This window comes from Ovis canadensis, chromosome 6 (genome assembly GCF_042477335.2).
Source record: "Ovis canadensis isolate MfBH-ARS-UI-01 breed Bighorn chromosome 6, ARS-UI_OviCan_v2, whole genome shotgun sequence".
Classification (NCBI taxonomy): domain Eukaryota; kingdom Metazoa; phylum Chordata; class Mammalia; order Artiodactyla; family Bovidae; genus Ovis; species Ovis canadensis.
The window spans coordinates 120285275-120305319 of NC_091250.1; the positions used below are offsets into that span (position 1 = coordinate 120285275).

At 45.5% G+C, this 20045-nt stretch overlaps 1 protein-coding gene across 5 annotated transcripts in view; it reads right to left on the bottom strand.

The window, feature by feature from the left end:
- Positions 1 to 17635: 17635 nt before the first annotated feature.
- STK32B (serine/threonine kinase 32B) overlaps positions 17636 to 20045 on the bottom strand; it is a 389829-nt gene continuing 387419 nt past the window's right edge. For 3 of the 5 annotated variants that reach the window (XM_069593237.1, XM_069593236.1, XM_069593240.1), the window contains one exon: positions 17636 to 19693. In XM_069593237.1, coding sequence (XP_069449338.1) covers positions 19555 to 19693 — 139 coding nt within the window. In that variant the 3' untranslated portion in view covers positions 17636 to 19554. The remainder of the gene's footprint in view (positions 19694 to 20045) is intronic. The other 2 variants (XM_069593239.1, XM_069593238.1) reach the window with 1 other exon arrangement.

The window sequence follows — 20045 nt, forward strand, 5'->3', positions numbered from 1 at the left end:
GGGCGTCCCAGGAGGCTCAGATGGTAAAGAATCTGCCTGCAATGTGGGAGACCTGGGTTTGATCCCTGGATTGGGAAAACCCCCTGGAAAAGGAAATGGCAACCCACTCCAGTATTCTTGCCTGGGAAATGCCATGGACAGAAGAGCTTGGTGGGCTCTTCTTTGCCATGGGGTGGCAAAGAGTTGGACAAGACTGAGCAACTAACACAGGAGTGTAACAGGTGGAGATGAAAATGTCATCTTTAAAGCCAGGATTGGAATATGGTTCTTCAGGGCACTAGTCTGCCAGCTTCTTGATCTGCTGGCTTTCAGAAGAGTCACTCTTCCTTATCTCCCCACCACCACCACCACAGGCTGGTCCCTGTACCTGAGCTGAGTGGCCACATTGATTTCCTCTTACTTCATCCCTTGCATTAGGCAGGCTTACTCCCTACCATCATGACAGTTCACACATACAAGATGAGTTCAGACTTAACCCCAATCTGGTCAGGGGTGCGCTCTGATGGTGCATAGCGGTCTGCTCTCTGAGAAGAGGAGTCTGAGATGAGCATGCCCAGCTCAGTGATGAAACACAGAGGGGTTCAGATGCTCCCTCCTGTGGAGGGGATGGAAATACTCTTGCCTTTATGGAAATATCTGAAGTGGGGCAGAAATTTCTCTCCTGAGGAACCTGGCAAATTATGGCTGGCTGAAGTTCAGGTTGATTTGGAAAATTGTAACAGAAGCAATGAATTCAGACAGGTATATTAACACCACCCTCATCAACATAACAACAACAACAGCATCTCAGCAATCCAGCAACCGCAACCATAACATCACTTCCTCCAGTTCTAGGGAGCAGCTTAGCATGTTTGCTTAACATGCATCACCCCATCTAACCCTCACAATATTTGCCTGAAAAGGTGAAATGTGGAGAGACTGTGGATTAAATTATATCCCTAAGATATTTGTCATCTGGTAGAAAAGAACTCAGTTTTGGAGGTAGATATCAGGGTCTTTTATTACTCGGACAAGCAAGTTCCATAACCTCTTTGAACTTCAATTTTTAATCTCTTACAGAGGAAGAAAAAAGAATCCTAGCTTTGTTGTGAAGACTGAGTAAGGTTTTGTGTGAGGTACAGGGCACCCTCCCAGCGGGGTCACCTGGAAGGCATCTTGTCAAATGAGACTCTAAGAGAAACAACCAGGAGATGAGGTCACCCTCTTATTCACCCTCTCTCTGTTCTGGGGTCCTTTATCTTTCATCATTTCGCTTCCTCTCAGCTGGGAGCTGTCAGAAAAGCTCAGAAGTGTAGGGGAGAGACAGCTTTTATCCCCTACGCTTGTCATTCAGCTCCTCACTGATGCTCAGTTCTGTTTTCTCAGGAAACGTTATTTAAACAAAACAAAACAAAACACACCTTCACAAACCCCAAAACAACACTGTTTCTCTTCAAAGTGGACTCTCAGAAGATGAGAGGGAATTGGATCTCTGTCTACCCGAGGGCCTTGTTTATAGGTTGGGTTCTGTTTGTTTATCCCCAAGAGAACCAGCACACACAGAAAAAAACCAGGATGCTCAGGGGATCCTGGGGTTGGGAGACACCTGCCACTGAACAACAACACACTTTGTTCAGGCTCCACTCTTGAAGGCAGCACAACGCTTTGAGAAGCAGAGTGGGAACGGTCCATGGAGTATGCGCATGTGCGAAAGATGGCTGAAGCAACGCCCCATCGCTGGCCAATAGAACACCGCCATGAACAGAGGCACTCGCCCCTCCTCATTCTGCAGTCGTTGGCACTCATCAGTGAAGCTACGGTTCTTCTTCTCAGTGGGCTTCCTGAAGTCAGGGACTGTGTTGTTTGGTTCGCCACCCTTTGCCTTAGTTCATTTTGGTTCAGTTCGGTCGCTCAGTCATGTCCAATTCTTTGCAACCCCATGAACTGCAGCATGCCAGGCTTCCCTGTTCATCAACAACTCCTGGAGCTTGCTCAAACTCATGTCCGTTGAGTCAGTGATGCCATCCAACCATCTCATCCTCTGTGGTCCCCTTCTCCTCCTGCCTTCAATCTTTCCTAGCATCAAGGTCTTTTCCAGTGAGTCAGTTCTTCGCATCAGGTGGCCAAAGTATTGCAGTTTCAGCTTCAGCATCAGTCTTTCCAATGAATATTCAGGACTGATCTCCTTTAGGATGGACTGATTGGATCTCCTTGCAGTCCAAGGGACTCTCAAGAGTCTTCTCCAACACCACAGTTCAAAAGTATCAATTCTTCAGTGCTCAGCTTTCTTTATAATCCAGCTCTCATATCCATACATGACCATTGGAAAAACCATAGCCTTGACTAGAGGGACCTTTGTTGGCAAAGTAATGTCTCTGCTTTTTAATATGCTGTCTAGGTTGGTCATAGATTTTCTTCCAAGGAGCAAGTGTATTTTAATTTCATGGCTGCAGTCACCCTCTGCAGTGATTTTGGAGCCCAAGAAAATAAAGTCTGTCAGTATTTCCATTGTTTCCCCATCTATTTGCCATGAAGTGATGGGACCGGATAACATGATCTTAGTTTTCTGAATGTTGAATTTTAAACCAACTTTTTCACTCTCCTCTTTCACTCTGCCTAATGAATGCTTTTCCCACCTTGGGCAGATTCTGATCTTTGGTGAGACTCCAGCCTCAGCCCTACAGAGAGCGGAGCGTGGGAGCAGAGGTCATCCTCAGAGTGTCCTGCCACAGGCCAAGGTGCAGACTTGTGTATTCCTTCACTGGTCATTGTTGGCATTGGGGTGGTGGGGTGGAAGGAAGGGCCCTTGGAGTGTTCTCAAGTTCTTTTGCAATCTCTACCAGCAAAGAAGACTCTAGTCCCTGAGGCAAGTCTAGGAGAGGTTACAGGACAAACCCGTGGTGGCAGAGCATACAGGGCGTGGGGGTGGAGGCACAGAGCTGGTGAGAGGGCCCGAGGAGGTCTGGGCTGGGCCTCCTGTGCTTAAGAGGTCAGTGTGGAGAGGAGGCCTGCATGGCTCTGCTCACACTGTCCTGCGAATCTGGGCAGAAGGAGACCTGCACTGCCACAATTGGGGATGGTCATCCTGGGGTTTGGGGCTGTAGCCCCAGCCAGCAGCAGAATGTTCTAGGTGTGGCCCTGCTTGCAACGTATGGAGTTCTCACGCGTGCAGGTAGCTGTGAGGACAGGCTCTTGATGTGCCAGAGTCTCTGGCACAAGACTCTTATAATCAGAATAACAATATATGAAAATGGAAAAGATGGAAAAATAAAATGCAGCAGTTCTGAATGGGTTGTTGATATTGCTATTGTTGTTTAGTGACTGTCATGTTCAACTCTTTGTGAGCCCATGGACTGCAGCATGCCAGGCTCCCCTGTCCTTCACTATCTCCTGCAGTTTGCTCAAATTCATTTCCATTGAGTTGGTGATGCCATCCAACCATCTCATCATCTGCCACCCCCTTTTCCCTTCCATCTTTCCCAGCATCTGGGTCTTTTCCAACGAGTGGACTCTTCATACCAGGAGGCCAAAATATTGGAGCTTCAGCTTCAGGGATACCCCACCTCCAGATGAGCCTTGACACAGAAATAATACTAAACATTTCTGCTTTTATTTTTTGTGATTGTATATTACTCAATTTTTATACATATGTCTATAATTATAGACATTATTTTTTGAGATTTATTCTTTACATTGAGAAATAAGGGATCTAGTCTACTTGCTCTATTATCCACTTCCTCATCCCTCCTTCTACATTTTCTTAGTTTTCTTGAAGTTTTCCTGTCATCTGTGGATTGATTAGAGGTTGAATGACTTTAAATACAACACAGTTTAAGCTTTGAGCTCCTCGGCTTCTCAGGCTCCTTCCAAAGCTGTGGATCTAATTTTGAATTTCCAAGATTGTGCTCAGTTTCTTAAAAAAAATTTAGTCCCTGTCATGTCTGTTTCTGCAATCCCATAAACTATAGCCCACCAGGCTTCTCTGTCCATGGGATTCTCCTGGCAAGAGTACTGGAGTGGGTTGCCTATTCCTTCTCCAGGGGATCTTTGCAACCCAGGGATTGAACCTGGGTCTCCTGCATGGTAGGTGGATTCTTTTACCTTTGAGCCACCAAGAGGTTCCCAATTTGTTCAAGCTCCAGCCCCTCCAAATCTGGATCTGCCCTGTTAACTTTATAATGTCAAAGTTGTCATGTATGTACACAGTATAAGTAGATAGCTTTTAGCTGTACTAACATTCTGTAATCACCGTGCTGTAATGAGGATGGTAGGTATGTATGTTCAGTCACTCAGTCGTGTCCAACTCTTTGTGACCCTATGGACTGTAGCCCACCAGGTTCCTCTGTCCATGGGATTTTTCAGGAAAGAATACTGGAGTGGATTGACATTTCCTTCTCCAGGGAATCTTCCCTTCCTTCCCAGGGATCAAACCTGTGTCTCCTACATTGCAGGCAGATTCTTTACCAGCTGAGCTACTGGGAAGGATGGTAATAAGCTCTATTTCTTTCTTTTTTTAAATTGGGGATATAATTGCTTTACAATGTTGTGTTAGTTTCTGTTGTACAATAAAATGAGTCAGCTATATGTGCACATATTTAGACCTGCCATCCACCCCTTCCATCCTGCTCATCTGCATCACCACAGAGCACCAAGCTGAGCTCCCTGTGTTATATAGCTTGTTCCTGCTAGCTATCTGTTTGACGCATCAGTTCAGCTCAGTTCAGTTCAGTTGCTCAGTCGTGTCCGACTCTGCGACCCCATGAATCGCAGCACGCCAGGCCTCCCTGTCCATCACCGTCTCCTGCAGTTCACTCAGACTCAATGTCCATCGAGTCTGTGATGCCATCCAGCCATCTCATCCTCAGTCGTCCCCTTCTCCTCCTGCCCTCAGTCCCTCCAAGCATCAGAGTCTTTTCCAATGAGTCAACTCTTCGCATGAGGTGTCCAAAGTACTGGAGCTTCAGCTTTATCATCATTCCTTCCAAAGAAATCCCAGGGTTGATCTCCTTCAGAATGGACTGGTTGGATCTCTTTGCAGTCCAAGGGACATCACTCATTATTAGAGAAATGCAAATCAAAACCACAATGAGGTACCACTTCACACCAGTCAGAATGGCTGCGATCCAAAAATCTGCAAGCAATAAATGCTGGAGAGGGTGTGGAGAAAAGGGAACCCTCCTACACTGTTGGTGGGAATGCAAACTAGTACAGCCACTATGGAGAACAGTGTGGAGATTCCTTAAAAAATTGCAAATAGAACTACCTTATGACCCAGCAATCCCACTTCTGGGCATACACACCGAGGAAACCAGAATTGAAAGAGACACATGTACCCCAATGTTCATCGCAGCACTGTTTATAATAGCCAGGACATGGAAACAACCTAGATGTCCATCAGCAGATGAATGGATAAGAAAGCTGTGGTACATATACACAATGGAGTATTACTCAGCCGTTAAAAAGAATTCATTTGAATCAGTTCTGATGAGATGGATGAAACTGGAGCCAATTATACAGAGTGAAGTAAGCCAGAAAGAAAAACACCAATACAGTATACTAACACATATATATGGAATTTAGGAAGATGGCAATGATGACCCTGTATGCAAGACAGGGAAAGAGACACAGATGTGTATAATGGACTTTTGGACTCAGAGGGAGAGGGAGAGGGTGGGATGATTTGGGAGAATGACATTCTAACATGTATACTATCATGTGAATTGAATCGCCAGTCTATGTCTGACGCAGGATGCAACATGCTTGGGGCTGGTGCATGGGGATGACCCAGAAAGATGTTCTGGGGAGGGAGGTGGGAGGGGGGTTCATGTTTGGGAATGCATGTAAGAATTAAAGATTTTAAAATTTAAAAAATAAAAAACTAAAAATTAAAAAAAAAAAAAAAAAAAAAAGAGTCTTCTCCAACACCACAGTTCAAAAGCATCAATTCTTCGGTGCTCAGCCTTCTTCGCAGTCCAACTCTCACATCCATACATGACCACAGGAAAAACCATAGCCTTGACTAGATGGACCTTAGTCGGCAAAATAATGTCTCTGCTTTTGAATATGCTATCTAGGTTGGTCATAACTTTTCTTCCAAGGAGTAAGCATCTTTTAATTTCATGGCTACAATCACCATCTGCAGTTATTTTGGAGCCCCCCAAAAATAAAGTCTGACACTGTTTCTGCTGTTTCCCCATCTATTTCCCATGAAGTGATGGGACCAGATGCCAGATCTTCATTTTCTGAATGTTGAGCTTTAAGCCAACTTTTCCGCTCTCCTCTGTATGTGAATTCCAGTCTCCCAGTTCACCCTACTCTTCCCTTCTCTCCCGTGTGCCTACGTGTCCATTCTCTACATCAGTGTCTCTATTTCTACCCTCAAATAAGTTCATCTGTACCCATTTTCTCGATGGCATATTAAAAAGCAGAGACATTACTTTGCCAACAAAGGTCCATCTAGTTATAGCTATGGTTTTACCAGTAGCCATGTATGGATGTGAGAGTTGGACTATAAAGAAAGCTGAGGGCTGAAGAACTGATGCTTTTGGACTGTGGTGTTGGAGAAGACACTTGAGAGTCCCTTGGACTGCAAGGAGAACCAACCAGTCAACTGTAAAGGAAATCGGTCCTGAATATTCATTGGAAAGAAAATATTCATTGGATGCTGAAGCTGAAACTCCAATACTCTGGCCACTTGATGCGAAGAACCGAGTCACTGGAAAAGACCCTGATGCTGGGAAAGATTGAAGGCAGGAGGAGAAGGGGACAACAGAAGGAGGTGAGATCATTGGATGACATCACTGAGTCGATGAAGATGAGTTTGAGCAAGCTCCTGGAGATGGTGATGGACAGAGAATCCTGGCGTGCTGCAGTCCATGGGGTTGGAAAGAGTTGGACATGACTGAGCAACTGAACTGAACTGTACCGTTTTTCTAGATTCCACATATATGTTAATACATGATATTTGGTTTTCTCATTCTGACTTACTTCACTTAGCTTTATTTCTTATTGCATCAATTGATATTGGGTCTGTGGACTCTCATCATGAAAACTGAGTTGCTTGGCACCTGGAGAATTCTCTCCGTGTCTTCATCCTTCATCTTCTGACTTCTATCAGCTAAGTCACAATCATATTCTCTTTATTAAATATAAGGAAAGTATCCCTGCTTTGTCCCAGGTTTGATTCTATAATTTTAAACCAACCAAAGTATTTGCAATATTATATTTGTAATGTTTGAAAGTGACAAGTAAAAGTGAAAGTCACTCAGTCCTGTCCAACTCTTTGAGACCCCATGGACTATATTGTCATGTTTATGTGGATGTAAATTCCTTCCAAGCCAAGCTGTTTGTTTAATTCCAAGGAGAAGGGGTCACCATGAAAGAAGCAGAGGAAGGAAGAGATTTGGGCCTGGATTTGGGGCTGGCTCCTTCCTTCACTGAGTGTGTGGCTTTTATAAGTGATTCCTCATCCCTAGGCCTCAGTTTCCTCATCTGTGAAACTGAGATCCTAGCTGAGACCTCATCAGGTTGTGTGTGCACACAATGTACAGAGTGAGTGCTCCGAATACTTCAGTGTTGTTATGAATACTGATCTCAGGCATCTCACACTCCATCAGATTAAGCTCATACTCTTTACTCTCAGTTCTATGACATTTCTTCCACTTGCTTCTCCAGTCCTTTTATTGAATTTTTTTTTATTGGGGCCATAATTTTTAATTTCCAGAAACTCTTTTTTACTCTTCCCCTCCTTTTTTTTTTTTTCAGTACAGCTTGTTCTGTTTTTTTTATGACTGCAATACCTTCTCTCATCTCTCTGAGGATATGAATTCAATCTTTCAGGGTTTTCTTCTCTTCCCTGAACTGACTATTTCCTTTGGGGAGAATTGTTCTGTGTTTATCCTGGTCCCCTTTCTCCTATGACCTTCTTTTCCCCCAAGGTCTGCTTCGGCCGGCCTGTTCTTGCGGTTTGTCAATAAAGGACTGAGCTGATGGATGAGGTGTTCTGTGGGCTTCTGCTGGTGTGTGACCATGTTTGATCTCTCAGCTTTCTCACAAATGAGGTTGATGTGGGCATATTCCCCGTGGGTGAGGCCTGCCAGCCCAAGGCTTGACTTCAGCCTTGTAGGGTTGGTACAGACAGATAGACTGCCTGTCCCCTAAGCATAAACTCTACCGTGAGCACTAGGAACTGCAGTTAGGTTCGCCCTCCTGTCTCTTTGGAAATCAGGACTCCAATTTCTGTCTTGGAAAAGAAAATGAAGCTTCTGCTGGCATGTGAGTAGAGAGAACAGTGTTGGGAGGGTTGATGGCCAGCTCTTTGGTACACACAGCTTTCAAGTCTTTTTTTAAGATCCATACACGCCAATGTTCATGGTAGTGTTATTTACAACTACCAAGGTATGGAAGTAGCCTTGGTAGTGGCCTTCAGTGGATGAATGGATAAGAAAGATGTGGTTTAAATATACAATGGACGATCACTCAACCATGAAAAAAGAGGGAAATGTTGCCATCTGCAGTAACATGGGTAGACTTCAAGGGCATTATGCTAAATGAAAGAAGTCAGGTAGAGACAAATACTGTATGGCATCACTTATATGTGGAATCTAAAAAGCACAAAAGACTAGTGGATAAAACAACAAAGAAGTATAATCACAGCGACAGAGAACAAACCAGTAGTTGCCAGTGGGGAGAGGGAAGAGGAAGGGGCAACATAGGAGCAGGGGATTTTAAAAAAGATTATTATGGGATTATGTGAAATCATGTGTGTGTGAAACCTTTGAAAATTGTAAAGCACTATAGAATTAAAACTAATAAACAGAATCAAAACCGCTTTTTATTGTATAATAATTTTAGATTTATGCAAGAGCTTCAAAGACAGCAAGATTAACCTTTCCTAGTGTTGACATATTACATAACCATAATATAGCTGTCAAAGCTAAGAAATGAACATTGGTATTGGTACTTACCATTAACTAAAATCTGGACTTTTTATTTGGAAATCACCGGTTTTTCCACTAGTGCCCTCTTTCTGCTCCATGAGGCCATCCAGCACACCTCATTCATTTAATTGCTGTATCTCCTTAGTCTCTTGGAAGTTGTGATATTTATCAGTCTTCCTTGTCTTTTGTGGTTCCGGTACTTTGGTGAGCAGGAATTTTCAGTTGAGGTCTGTCTAATGTTTTCTCATGACTCTGCCGGGGTTATGGATTTGGGGGAAGCACACTGCAGAGATGAAGTGTCTTGCTCATTGTATCTGATTGGGGTACATGATATCTACAGGACTTTTCCCTTGTTATCTTTGACCACCTGGGTTAAGTGGTGTGTGTCAGGTTTATCCACTGTAACATACCCTCCTCCCCTTCCCATATTCTATCTGCGTTAGAAGCGAGTCACTAGGTTCTGCCCACAGGTCCCAGGATAATTGCCATACTCTCTCCATGATCCACCTCCCTGACCTTTCTTCCTTCGTGAATGAGTTGGTATCTCAGCCAGGTTTGGCACATTCACTGGGTATTTGCACGTAGAGGATACAGAATGTCAGGGCAGTCTTTCCCTACACATGGTTAATTTTTAGAATTAGAGATACATGATGGTAGTTTTTTGTCTCATCCTACACGAAAAGCTACTCTGTAGTTTGAGAAAATGCCATAAACTGGAATCTCTCTGACTTCGAGTTTCCTCCTTTAAGATTTTGGCCTTGCAGAAATCCAAGACCCGATGAGACAACATAAGCAAAGTGCCTGCCGTGGGGCCTGGTGTGAGGTCCATTCTCAGTAAATGACAGTTCCTGCTGCCTGAGCGATCTCAGGGCTTTCCACCTCTAACATTACAAAGTCCTGAGATTACAGTCACCAAAGCACACATGACTATGAGCTAATTCTTTTCATTGGATAGAATTTTAAGGCAGAAAGAAAATAGGAAATCACTATTTCTGCTGCCTCTTGCCTCTGTTTGATTAATTAGAGCCAGAAAGTTCTAAGTGGGGGCCATTGCTAACAAAACTGCAATATTTCTTGCAACTCAATGAAGTCTGGGTTTTCTTTTGTTAAGAGCTATGGGCTTTGCCAAAGCCTGTTTCCCCTTCATCTTTTCTAATAGAACTTCAACCTTGGTCATGCCTGTGTACCATTCCCAAATCACATAGAGGAAGATGACCTCATCTGAAGCATAAGAGGGTAGATTGCTATTGGTCTAAACCAATCAGAGTGCTTCATCCTGCATGTTGGTGATTGATTTAGGATGGGCCTGTGTGCCTATCTTGATTGATGAGATGTAGGGGCAAGTCCAGAGGATTCTGGGAAAGTCTCCTCTGTGAGAGAGAGCCACAGGAAGGTCGTATTCCTTCTCCTTGCCCTGGATGGGCCTGTATCTGGATAGGATGTGCACAGCTGTGGCCACCATTTAATGACCAAGAGGATCAACATCCTGAAGACAGTGCTAACACATCAGGATGTCAGGGTGGAAAGATGCACAGAACCTGGGCCCTGGTGATGTTCTCGATCTGTGGGCCATTCTGTGCCAAGGATTTGCCCTGCCCTGGTCTCCTTGTTAAGTGGGACAATACATTTTCTTGAGTAAGGTGGTTAGAGTTGAATTTCTTCTTACCTAGAGCAGAGAGCAAACTGATACAATTACATTTTTTGAAAAATCCTCCTGCAAACAAGCAACCTTTTCAAAGCACCTCTCCAGAGACTCTTACAGTGATGTGCTTTAAATAGCTGATGTTTTTATCTGAGAGAAAACATGTGTGTGTGTGTGTGTGTGTGTGTGTGTGTGTGTGTGTGTGTGTGTGTATGAAGGGAGCAGGAATGTTGGGCAGAGGGGGAAACCAGCTGACTAACAGAAGCAGAAGGGACAGAAGGCTCAACCGAAGGCATCCAGAGTGCATACTCTTCCCATAAGAAGGATGAAGGAGAGGAGAGGACAGTTTTCATTAAGTGTGTATTGCATGCCAGGCAGTAGGATTTCTAAACACATAGCTTTATTGAATTCCCCGTATAGGGCTGAGAGAGTTCAAGTGGCTTAAAACATAACAAAAGTCCTGGCCCTTTACCACCCCAATCCAATTCTTTGGCAAGTCTTCAGATATGTCCCAAATCCATTCACTTTTCTCCATCTCCAGGATTACTAAGCCTTAGATCTTGGACTTCTTGCTTCAGTTTTGAGCTTCCCACAGGGCTCTGCATTGAGATTTCAACATTGATGGTCAGTTGTTTACTGATTTCTGTTATGTTCTTATATCCTGAGCTCCCTTGAGAACTTGTGAGCTGGGGAGATGGGGAAGGGCTGATCAACAAAACAGGATTCAAGTTTTTCTCATCCTGCCCAGAACACCATCCAGAACCCCTTCTTTCTCAGCCTTAATGGTTAAGTTGACTACACATGGCACATGAAGTGAATTCCTGTTTAGAAAATTCCCTTGAATTGAACATAGTAGGTGGTTATACAAATAGATTCTTAGCATGAGGACAGTGCCAGGATGCAGTCTCTATGCCTGGAAAGGTCTGCGTGTTACTCACCACTCTCCCTGCAGGGAGGAAAGACTTAGCAGGTGTGGGTATTGGGGGATGGAGAATAAACATGAAGTGCAGAGAGGCTGAGAGGGAAATCCATTAATCATGTTTGTCTGTGATTACCCAGGAAGAAGCAGCTGCTTGTTATTTGTGTCAGTTAGTAATTAAACATGAGAGAGGCCCCGCCATGATCTCATGTTTGAGGTCAGAAGATGAAATGGGACAGACAGCGAATGGCTGACTCATCAAAGTGGCAGCTAATTGGTAAGCGCAGCCAGGCTGGGCACCATGGTGAGTGTGTCTGCACTCCTTACATGTCCACTTAAGGGAGCTCTCTGCTGGGGGGCCAACTAGACACAGCCCACCACAATGGAGTTCACAGTCTGGATTAGGGTGGGTGGGACACGTAACCATAGCTGTGCTACTGAGCTCAGGTTTGGCTGCTCGCTGCTCAAAAGCTAATAACGCTAGAGGCAAGTGTCAGTAGAAAGGAAAGGTGCTTAAATCGGAAAAGATGGCAATCTGGGGAGAAGGTGAACTCACGTCCAGAGGACAACTCTGAACATTCTGCTCAGCCATGGCAGTTTTTAAAGGGAAAAATGGGGGCAAGAATCTGAATCATCAAGGCAGGAGGTTGAGTTCTGCATCCTTCTCCACTGTGTGCAGACTGGTAGACTCTCTCTTTAAGATGTTATCTTGCCCATGTGATCTACTTTCAGGATTCCTTAAGGGGCTGTTGCGGGTTAAAGAGCTAATCCTTCTTTCCTGGATTCTTCATTATTCTTTTTAATCTAAGGAAGGAAGCAACAGGCTAGACAAGGCATGTTGTGTATTAGGGAAAGAGTAACTTGGGGAGTTAGTTTCGATTGCTTAGTGATCACATTCCTTTACTTAGGTTTTTAAGGTTAGAGAAGACAGAAATGGGTAAACAAGAAAGGGGCAAAAGAGCTACTTTCAATTTGTCTAGTGTGGTAAATGCTGCCAGAGTTGAACTGCATAAACCAGACACTATACGCAAAGGGCTGCTGGGAGCACTTGCTGCACAGAGAGGAAAAAAAAAAAAAAAGAAATAGAGTGACTTTCAAGAATACTCAACTGGGAGGGAAGGGGTCACTGACAGGGGTCAACAGTTGAGAAAAAGCCCAATAGTCAACTCATGAGGACAAAATGGACCACAGATTTCTCTGCAAATTCTTCTCCTCCATGGAGGAGTTCATGGAGCTGAATTGCCTGTGAGCAAGACAAGAGTGCACTCTCAGTCTGCCCACCTAATGTCCGAGGTGTGTTTCCTGGATCAGAGGTCAGCAAACCTTTTCCCCAAAAGGGCCAGATGGCAAATATTTTCAGCCTTGCAAGCCACGTAATTCATGCGGCAAATACTCAGTTCTACAGTTTGTAGTTTGAATGCAGCTGTAGACACACAGAAGCAAATGGGTGGGGCCAAGTTGGCCTGAGAACAGAAGGGTCTAAATCCTTGTTACCCCAAGCATGGTCCCTGGTCCAGTAATGTCTGCATGCCCTAGAAGCTTGTCAGAAATGCAGAATCTCAGGCCCCACTGGGGGCCACCTGAACTAGGATCTGCTGCTCACCAAGATTGTTCCTGAGACTTCCACATATATCACTACCATATAGAGTGATCACAGTTTTGCCACCTGTAAAATGGAGAGATAATTCATATACCCAGCACATTGGGTGGGTGAGAATTCTAAGTGTTCACAGGTTGACAATGCTAAGAGACCACTCTCCACGGGTCTTTTCTGTCAGTGCATGTCTTCTAAGTGAGAAGCATGGCTCTTTTGTTCTAGAAGATCTTCTCAAGGATGTTTGTGCAGCAAACTTGACTGATGGAGACTGTGTCTCCCTCAGGGCAAAGGGCTGAAGTGCTCAGTGCCTGGTATAAAACATCCAGGTTCCCTGAGCTTAGGGCACCTCTTGTGTAATGTACTCCATGGCATGTGCGGGTGTGCTGGCCTTCTTCAGAGCATCTTGAGGGCAATGGGACCCCAAAGGACTTGCTGATGCTCAGATACTACTGTGGTTGTTAATAACAGTAATAAAGTCCTCTGATGCCTCAGGAGTCTCTTGACACACCTCCCTTTCCTTGAGGAAAGGAAGTTTCCTGGATGGATCAAGGTCAAGGAACCCATCAAGTGTTCTTGGCAACTTCTCCCTGCAACTCCTTTTGCTTTCAATTCCACAAGAAAGGAAGGATGGGTAGAATTTACCTTTCCTTTACCTCTGTCCTTGGCTGGTTCCTGGGAATCTCCTGTAGGATGTTTAAGGTCAGCAGTGCTAGGGTTGTGCCCTGATTCAGAGATTCCATCCCCTGGCCACCTTCTTTCTCCCTTCTAGAGCGAGTGGCCACAAACCACCAATGTACTGGAAAATGTTTTAAACCTGGGTCACAGTAGCATGGAAATGGTATGGAACCTCACATCAGAGCTGGAAGCTGGCTGCTGTGTCCCCAAGAAGATTCTCTTCCAGGTGTTTTTCCCAGTAGAGGACAGAATATCCTTGTAGTAACAAGTGGTAGGGTGACTCCAGAATCTCTACAGAGCAGGGACTCAGGATGCCAGTCTGGAGGGATGGGAGATTTGCCTTAAAACTGTTTGTTTAGCAAGTACCTTCTGTTTAGCTAAAGAGCACCTTTATGGGATGATTTTGTGATTCTAAGAGAGAATGGGAAGGACCCCCAAGCCCACCCTGTGGGGGCACCACCCTGTAATAGAAAGTCCATTAAGTTTGAACTTCAGCAGACAGTTCAAATCTTGACTCTACCACCAGCTAGGTAAGTGGCCTCAGGCAAATTATAGGTCCTCCAAAGAGTTTGTTTTGCTTATCTCTAAAATGCACATACTGCATAGAATTACAGTCATGTCAAGTTCCTGGCAGAAAATGGGCCTGGAATAAGCTCTGGCCTCTCTTGGGACTCCTGGGGGACAGGCAGGCTGGAGCACTGCCCACTGGGTTCCCTGCATGCCTGATCTTTGTTGCAGCTTCTGGGAAGGTCACTGCTAGCTATCTGACCCAAAGCCTGCAATAGACTGAGTGAGAAGGCACAGAGGTGGAGGGCTTACAAAGAGGGTAGGTGATGGAGACTGTCGTCTGCAGAGCTCAGCTTGGAAATTTGTGGGAAGAACTTCATGAGGTGAGAAGAGATGCCTTGCTTGGTGAGAACTATGGCTTTGCATGGCACTTCATGAGTTACCATGTGCACACCTTCAACCAGAGCCCCAGAGTTGACCTTCACAACTGCTATTTGAGAAAGGCAGCGCAGGAATTACCAGGCCCTGCTCATGGGTGCAGAAACTGACATTCAGAAATGTAAGGACTTGTGGAGAGCCTGCCAGTGAGTGGTTCCACACAGTGAATGGTGGGGCTGCAATTTGAAGCCAAGTCTCCCACTCCAAAGCATCTTTTGCTGGGCCAGTATCAGATTGGGTGGGCTTGTGCCCACTCCAGAGAGGACCAGTGTGTCCAGTGGGGAGCAGCCTCCCAGCCATCACTGGAGACGTGGAGATGTGGAAACCATTGTCTGATATCTTTGCAGGCTGAGGACCCTGGAAAGGGAAGTGGACCAACCTATGATGGGAATTGAGGTGAGTCTGATGGATGGGGGTCCGTAAAGGAAGCTGAAAGATCAGACCTGGCAAGGGGGCAGGGGGCATCAGGAGGAGAGGACCCAGGGACAGTGTGTCACTGCATGGGGCCTTCCCAGGACCAGTCACATCTTGTACTTTCAGAAGGTGAGGGAGGAGGCAGAAGGGCAAGAACTGAGTTGCCTGCAGCTCAAGAGCTCTGCATTGGAACCACCATTAAAAGAGCTGATTTTAACAAGTCCAAACTGTGTCTCTACAGGCTGGAAAGAGAGAAAGGGGTGGACGTCAATTTTCTGGCAGAAGCCTGGAGGTCATAGCTCATGGTGGCCAGGAACCATGGTGGTCAACACAGCAGAGAAGTGACAACAGCTGTGGGCACTGAGGCTTCACAGGGACTCCCCTTTTCCCCACCAGTGGGGAGGGCCCCTTCTGGTTAACGTGAAAGTACTTTGTGGTCACTCAAGCAAATCTGGAGACAATTCTGGACAATATAATGACTGTAATTCTGTCAGTAAGTGGGAAGGGACTTCAAGCATGTGTCTTGGAGTTTACTATTTCTATGAAAGTGAAAGTTGCTCAGTCATGTCTGACTCTTTGTGACCCCATGGACTATATACAGTCCATGGAATTTTCCAGGCCAGAATACTGGAGTGGGTAGCCTTTTCCTTCTCTAGGGGATCTTCCCAATCCAGGGATAGAACCCAGGTCTCCTACATCGCAGGCAGATTCTTTACCAGATGAGCCACAAGGGAAGCCCAAGAATACTGGAGTGGGTAGCCTAACCCTGCTCCAGCAGATCTTCCCGACCCAGGAATGGAACTGGGGTCTCCTGCATTGCAGGCAGATTCTTTACCAACTAAGCTATGAGGGAAGCCCATTACTATTATAAATGTGAGTAATTTTTACTTATTGGCATGAGAAGACTGAAATATATTTCAGTGGAAATAGGAAAGCCCTGTCAATGTTACCAGTTTACAGCTTGTCCCTCTGTGCCTAAATCTCAAATCATAAGGTGACTCCTCATGCAAGTTCTTCCTTGGGCACATATTTCCTTTACTGGATTGCTTTCCTGACAACTGGCCTGGGGCTCTGTACTCTGGGAATGGGGGTTTGGATGAGGGAGGAGGGAAAATTCATCTGGAACTCGAGACTCAGGTGATATGTCTCTAAAGGGGATGGGAGGGGGACTGGGTACTTCATTGGTGGGTCACGAAGAGACAGCCTCTGGGAAACCACTGGGAAAGGAAGAGAAAAAAAAAAAAAAAAGGCCTGAGAGATGGCAGTGGGGCCAGATAGGTGGCTGCCAAAAGCAAGCTTCACCCACTTGGAGAGTTTGTGTTGGACTTGCTTTTATCTCATTCACCCCCAAATTATTAGTTGTTGGTTAGTCACTATCTTGTGTCCTCCTCTTTTGCGACCCCGTGGACTGTAGCCCACCAGGCTCCTCTGTCCATGAGGATTCTCCAGGCAAGAATACTGGAGTGGGTTGCCATTTTCTTCCCCAGGGGATCTTCCTGACTCAGGGATGAAACCCAGCTCTACCTACATTTGCAGGTGGATTCTTTACCACTGAGCCACCTGGGGGGCCTGAATAAATGATTACCTCCTGTGAAACAGGTGCTTTCAGGACTGCATATGGGAAGTGTGAGGAGGTAGACATGAGGACCTGACCTCTCTTAGGAGTTTGGGGAAAAAGAGGATGAGTCATGGTTGAAAGTAACCCTGTCATGCAGTTGGCAGAAATCAGAGCTGTAAGAAAGTCACAGAAAATGTGTGAGAGGGTATGTGGGGAAGATTATATCTGTCTTGGGTTAGGGTTGCCATCAGACCCAGAAAGCATCATGGAGGGGGTGGAATTGGCCCATGAATCACGTATTTTGAGATGCTGATGTTGAGATGGGGGTTGAAAGGGGTCCCAGGTAGCAGAGGCCGGTTGGCAAAAGTAGGGAGGCGGCAAGTTAAGGAATCCGTACAGTAGAGCAAATACTGTTCATTTGCACCAATGTGTGCTGTGAGGTTTGAGTGGTAATTTGAGGAAATTTTTAAGAGTGTTTTTCTTTAGGTGGAGAATTTTCTGTATTTTCCTCCATCAAATAGATTGCATCTTTGCATGTGTGAAATAATGATGAGATGATCACAGAGATGATGATGGAGATGGTGGTGCTGATAGTGGTGGTGATGATGGTGATGGTAATGATAGTGATGACGGTGATGATAACAATAATGGTAACGCTGCTGCTTCTGAGGATAATGACGATGGCAATGGGGATGATGACAGCGGTGGTGAGGACGGTGATGCTGGTGGTGTGGTGGTGATGATGGTGATGATAATGAAGATGATGGTGATGGTAATGATAATGATGACGGTGATGATAACGATGATGGTAATGCTGCTGCTGTTTCTGATGATGATGACGATGGCAATGGGGATGATGACAGCGGTGGTGATGATGGTGATGATAATGAAGATGGTGATGATACTGATGATGGTGATGATGGTGGTGATGATGACAAAATGAATTGTGATCAAGTTGGACTGAGCCTTAAATTGCCAAGCTTGGTTTTATTCTGTGGGCAAAGGAAACACATCACTGACTTGATATACTCCCTACCTCCCTGCCCCCAGTCTCTTTTGTTTCTTGCTAAATTTGACTCTAAGGGGACATTGCCCATCTCACCCAACCATGAATAAGAACAAAGTTGTAAGAAGGAATTTCCAAGAAATAGTTTATTCTGAACAAGGAACAAAGCTGACTTGAACAGAGCCAGGAAATCCAGTGTCTCGGGCTACTTCCAGCTCCTGCCCCTAATTCATGAACTCAGTCCAGTGAGATACCCTCAGTGTGGCCACGGTCACAGTGAAGAGAGAAGCAGCCCCATTATTTCCTGCAGGGGACAGGATGGTGCCCACAGGGAGCAAAGAAGGAAAAGTGTACAAAACAGTGGACACGTGGACAATACCATCTAGAAACAGCCTGGGTTCGAAGGAGGAAAACAAGGATCATTTCTTTCCTTTTTTCAAATAAAAACAAACCACATGATATATGAAAATGTCTCTTAAGAAATCTAAGAGGTTTATGATGTAAATAGTGAACGATAGATAAAAATAAAAACACAACTGAACTTTTCACAGGACTGTACAGATATCAGAGACTCGAGAAAGATGAGTTCAAAGAATCTAAAACAGCAGGCTTGCTTCTACAGAAAACTGACCTGCCCAATGAGTGAAACAAGAAAGTTTCTTGAAATTATGTTGATTATGATGTTGGACAAAAACTGCTACAAAGTAGTTTGGGTATGTCACACACAGGATCTTAATTAACCTTTTAACAACCCCAGGGGTTAGTTTTTTTAATCCCTATTTTAAAATGAGAAAACTGACACTGAAGTGATTATGTGATTGCCTGAGGTCTTCCGGTTTAGTAAACAGCAGGGCTGGATTCCGATCACAGTCCTGATTCCAAGTCTAAGCTTTATTCCGGTTGCTAAAAGCATCTCCCAACTCAAAAGCAAAGTGCTCCCTGAACAAATCATCAAGTAGTTTGCTCTTAGCAGGAGTCCATCATCCTCCTAGAGTAAACTTTCTAACCAACTGGGCTTCCTAGTTTATCAGTGTGGAGCAGCATTCTCGATGGGAATTGGAGACCCTCTTTAAGATGGTGCTGATGAGATGATGTCACCCCCTTCCAGGAAAGGAAAATTGGATGGAGACAGAGACTCAGAGTTCTGCCATGGGACTGGGTTTTGGGAGGAACTCTGCTGACACTCTTTAGGGGTGACCGACGGTCAGTGACTTGATCTTTTGAATGGGCATCATCTTGCCATCCCAGCACCAGGGTTAGGGTGGGAGTGGAGACCTGCTGAAATTAATGTTGGGGACAGTAGCACGCCAACTTAGAATGTCAGAAAGACTGGCCTGGCAGAGGAGGCAAAAGAGGACACTTCTGGTTTTGCTCCAGGATTGGGGGATCATGTTTCTATAGGCAGGGCAAATGCATCAGACTATTAAGGGCTGCATTTTCAAAAGTATGCTCTGAAGACCAGGTAGACTGAATTGCAAAGTTGTGATGGTCTAGTTGCTTTAGGGGATGGGAGTGCACTCCAAATAGTAAGGTTCTATTTCGCCTGTATAAATAATGTCATAAATGTCAAAGGTTTTGGATGTCCACTACCCAATTGGATTCTTCCAATAACTTTGTAATCAGAGGTGGGGCATAGAGCTGTGTAAGTCCTTTGACAGATGTGGAAAACTGAGGCACAGAAAGGGCAAGGCTTGTCCACAGATGTGCAGGGAATTAGCTGGGCAGCTGGGACCAGAACCCAGGCTCCCAAGCTCTGAGCCCAGGCCTTTCTCTGCATCTGATATTATTTGGGGTGAGATGGGGACCATCGCGGCAGAGAGGGGCTTTCGGTGGGCAGGGCAGAGGTGTGTGCAGTCCTGCTGGAAGCCGCAGGTGGTGGCTTAGCTGCTGCAGCCACGAGAACAGGCGTGGGCCAGAATGTTGTTGTTACACCCGTCCTGGAGCTTGCCCTGGGCCTGGCTCCCGGCTCGGCCTTCCATGTCCAAGAGCTGGCCACCCTGCCCCTGCTGCTTCCTCAGCCTGCAAACAAGCACAGTAGAGACCCAGTTAGCGATGTGGAGCGGGGGATGTCCAGGCACAGAGGGGAACCAGAGAGACCAAGGAGACTTGCAGGAGCAGAATGCTGTGTCTGGGAGCCCGCAGGCTGGGTCCACACCCAGCTCAGCTGGCTCTGATGAGTTACTCAACCCCCAAAGTCTCGGTCTCTTTATCTGTAAAATGGAGATAATAATTCCTACCTCACGGCTCCTTGTGAAATCCACAGGAGATCACGTATATAATTTCCAAGTTCACACAGTAGGTAGAGGGTGAGCCCCACACATCATTCACGCATATATAAGTAGTGAATGCCCACTGGTGGACCAGCTGTCAT